Below are 2,500 nucleotides of genomic sequence, written 5' to 3'. Positions count from 1 at the left end.
CTCATAATTTGAGGAACTGTAGATTGTCTTTCTCATGCCCTATTAATCACATTCGAATTGGCAAATGCAAAACAAGGGTTAAAGTTTTTTTTAACAAATTGTTATTGTTATTCCTAGTTATTGGATATTATTGTTATGATTGTTATTTTTCTTACAATATTTATATTATCATTATTACTTTTATTGTTTATTATTTCTATTATCATTATGTTAGTGTTGTTGTTATTATTATTATTATTATTATTATGATTATTATTATTATTATTATTATTATTATTATTATTATTATTATTATTATTATTATTATTATCATTATTATCATCATCATTATTATCGTTATTATTATTTTATTATTGTTGTTGTTGTTGTTGTTGTTGTTGTTGTTGTTGTTGTTATTTTTATTACTATTACAGTAATGATGATAAAAATAATATTAATAATAATAATATTATTATTATTATTATTATTATTATTATTATTATTATCATTATTATTATCATTATTATTATCATTATTATTGTTATTATTGATATTATTATTATTATTATTTTTAACATTACTGTTATTGATAATATTATTATTATTATTATTATTATTATTATTATTATGATGCTGATTATTATTATTATAATTATTATTATTATCATCATCATTATTATTGTTATTTTCTTATTAATATATTCCTCATCAATAATAGTAATCTTTCTGACATAGATACGAGTCTCACCCGATGACCCTCTTAAGCAAAGCTCTCTTTTCAGGCTTTAGTTTTGGAGGCACAAGCACAGCAGGCACAAGCACTGCGGCGTCTACAGGTATCTTTTAATGTCCTTTTCCTCTTCAATCTTTTGGTATTACAGTTTCCATTATAGAGTTTCTTTTCTCCTTCCTCTTTCTAATTTCCTTTTTCTACTTCTGTATTTAGTGTCTGTGTTTCTTTGTCCCCTCTTTTCTTCTGCTCTTGATTTTGGGTCTGGTGATGCCTCTTGTTGGCATCGTGACAGAAAGCTGGCGTCTCCAATGGTCTGCGCCAGTCAGTGCCCTTTGGATACCCTGCTGACCGAAAATGGATTCTTGGGCCAGGAGGATTTCTAATGAGGGTTTTTCTCCTTTCCTTTTTATCCCTCAGTGATGCTGCTGAACATCCTCCTGGATCTGTTATGTATTGTGAGGATCTTGTAATCAGCTGTACTTTTATTCCTTTGTGAGTTCCTTTCTTTCATTTCTGCCCTTTTTAATATTTCTTGCATGGGCATCCTCTTTCTGTTGTATCAGTGGAGCTTAGCCTGCTTTTTATTGTATGATTTCATTTCCTCCTCTGTTCTTTTTTCTTGTCATGTCTTGTCTCCTCCTTCTGTTTCCTTTCCTCCATATCTTGTCGTGTCTTTTCTTTTTCTGTCTTTCTTCTCCTCTTTTCTCTTTCCCCTCTATCTGTCTATCTGTTTTCATGTTCTCTTTCTCTTACTCTTTCAGAAATATGTTCTCTCACACTCCTTTGCCAATCTTGCATTCTCTCAATGAACAATGCCTCTCTCTCTCTCTCTCTCTCTCTCTCTCTCTCTCTCTCTCTCTCTCTCTCTCTCTCTCTCTCTCTCTCTCTCTCTCTCTCTCTCTTCTCTCTCTCTCTCTCTCTCTCTCTCTCTCTCTCTCTCTCTCTCTCTCTCTCTCTCTCTCTCTCTCTCTCTCTCTCTCTCTCTCTCTCTCTCTCTCTCTCTCTCTCTCTCTCTCTCTCTCTCTCTCTCTCTCTCTCTCTCTCTCTCTCTCTCTCTCTCTCTCTCTCTCTCTTCTCTCTCTCTCTCTCTCTCTCTCTCTCTCTCTCTCTCTCTCTCTCTCTCTCTCTCTCTCTCTCTCTCTCTCTCTCTCTCTCTCTCTCTCTCTCTGAGCAGCCTTCTCATAGTGCTTTCTCCGTCCTGCTTTTTCCAGGTTTTAGTTTCGGAGGGACAAGCACTGCGCCGAAGTCGACTGCAGGTTCTACAGGTATATCTGTCTTTGGCGTTGTCTGTGTTCTTCTCTTAGAAGAGAGTTGATAGCCTTTGTCAGTTCGTGTGCCTTTTTATCTTTGTCTCAGTCTTAGTCTTTGTCTTTCAATCTCTTTCTTTTTTCTTTCTCTTCTGTTTCACTGATATTAGTTTTCTTTCCTTTTCAGCCTCTTTTATTATTTTCACCTGTCTGTTTATTATTTTACTTTCTTCTCCCCATTCTTTTTGTTCCCACTCTTCTTGATCTTCCGTTTCCATCTTTTCTGTCTCCTGCCTTGTTGTCCATTGTCTCCTAATCATCGCCTTATTTCACACATGATTTTCCAGCTCTTCTGTAACAAAGGAAGGCTGAATTAGAACTAAGGGAAATGTATCCCATTGCCACATAATGATTACCCTGTTCTCCATTATTTTTAATCGGTGATTTCTTTCCTGTTTTGTTCAATAAGCTTTTCTGATTTTGTTAGACACATATTTTTTCATTTTATGTTTTAATGTCAATACTTTTTATTGTGATAGTG

General features: G+C 33.9%; 1 protein-coding gene across 13 annotated transcripts in view; it reads left to right on the top strand.

Annotated features, from left to right (window-relative positions):
• LOC125039420 (nucleoporin p54-like) overlaps positions 1-2,500 on the top strand; it is a 30,467-nt gene that overhangs the window by 12,073 nt on the left and 15,894 nt on the right. For 5 of the 13 annotated variants that reach the window (XM_047633427.1, XM_047633342.1, XM_047633409.1 and 2 more), the window contains exons 4-5: positions 762-815; positions 1,924-1,977. The exons of 4 other annotated variants lie outside the window; for them this stretch is intronic. In XM_047633427.1, the coding sequence (XP_047489383.1) occupies positions 762-815; positions 1,924-1,977 (108 nt within the window). The remainder of the gene's footprint in view (positions 1-761; positions 816-1,923; positions 1,978-2,500) is intronic. 4 more of the 13 variants (XM_047633373.1, XM_047633358.1, XM_047633363.1 and 1 more) reach the window with 2 other exon arrangements.

This window comes from Penaeus chinensis, chromosome 3 (assembly GCF_019202785.1).
Source record: "Penaeus chinensis breed Huanghai No. 1 chromosome 3, ASM1920278v2, whole genome shotgun sequence".
Taxonomy (NCBI): domain Eukaryota; kingdom Metazoa; phylum Arthropoda; class Malacostraca; order Decapoda; family Penaeidae; genus Penaeus; species Penaeus chinensis.
Note: the sequence above shows the minus strand (reverse complement) of the source record. Positions and strands in the feature narration are given on the sequence as shown.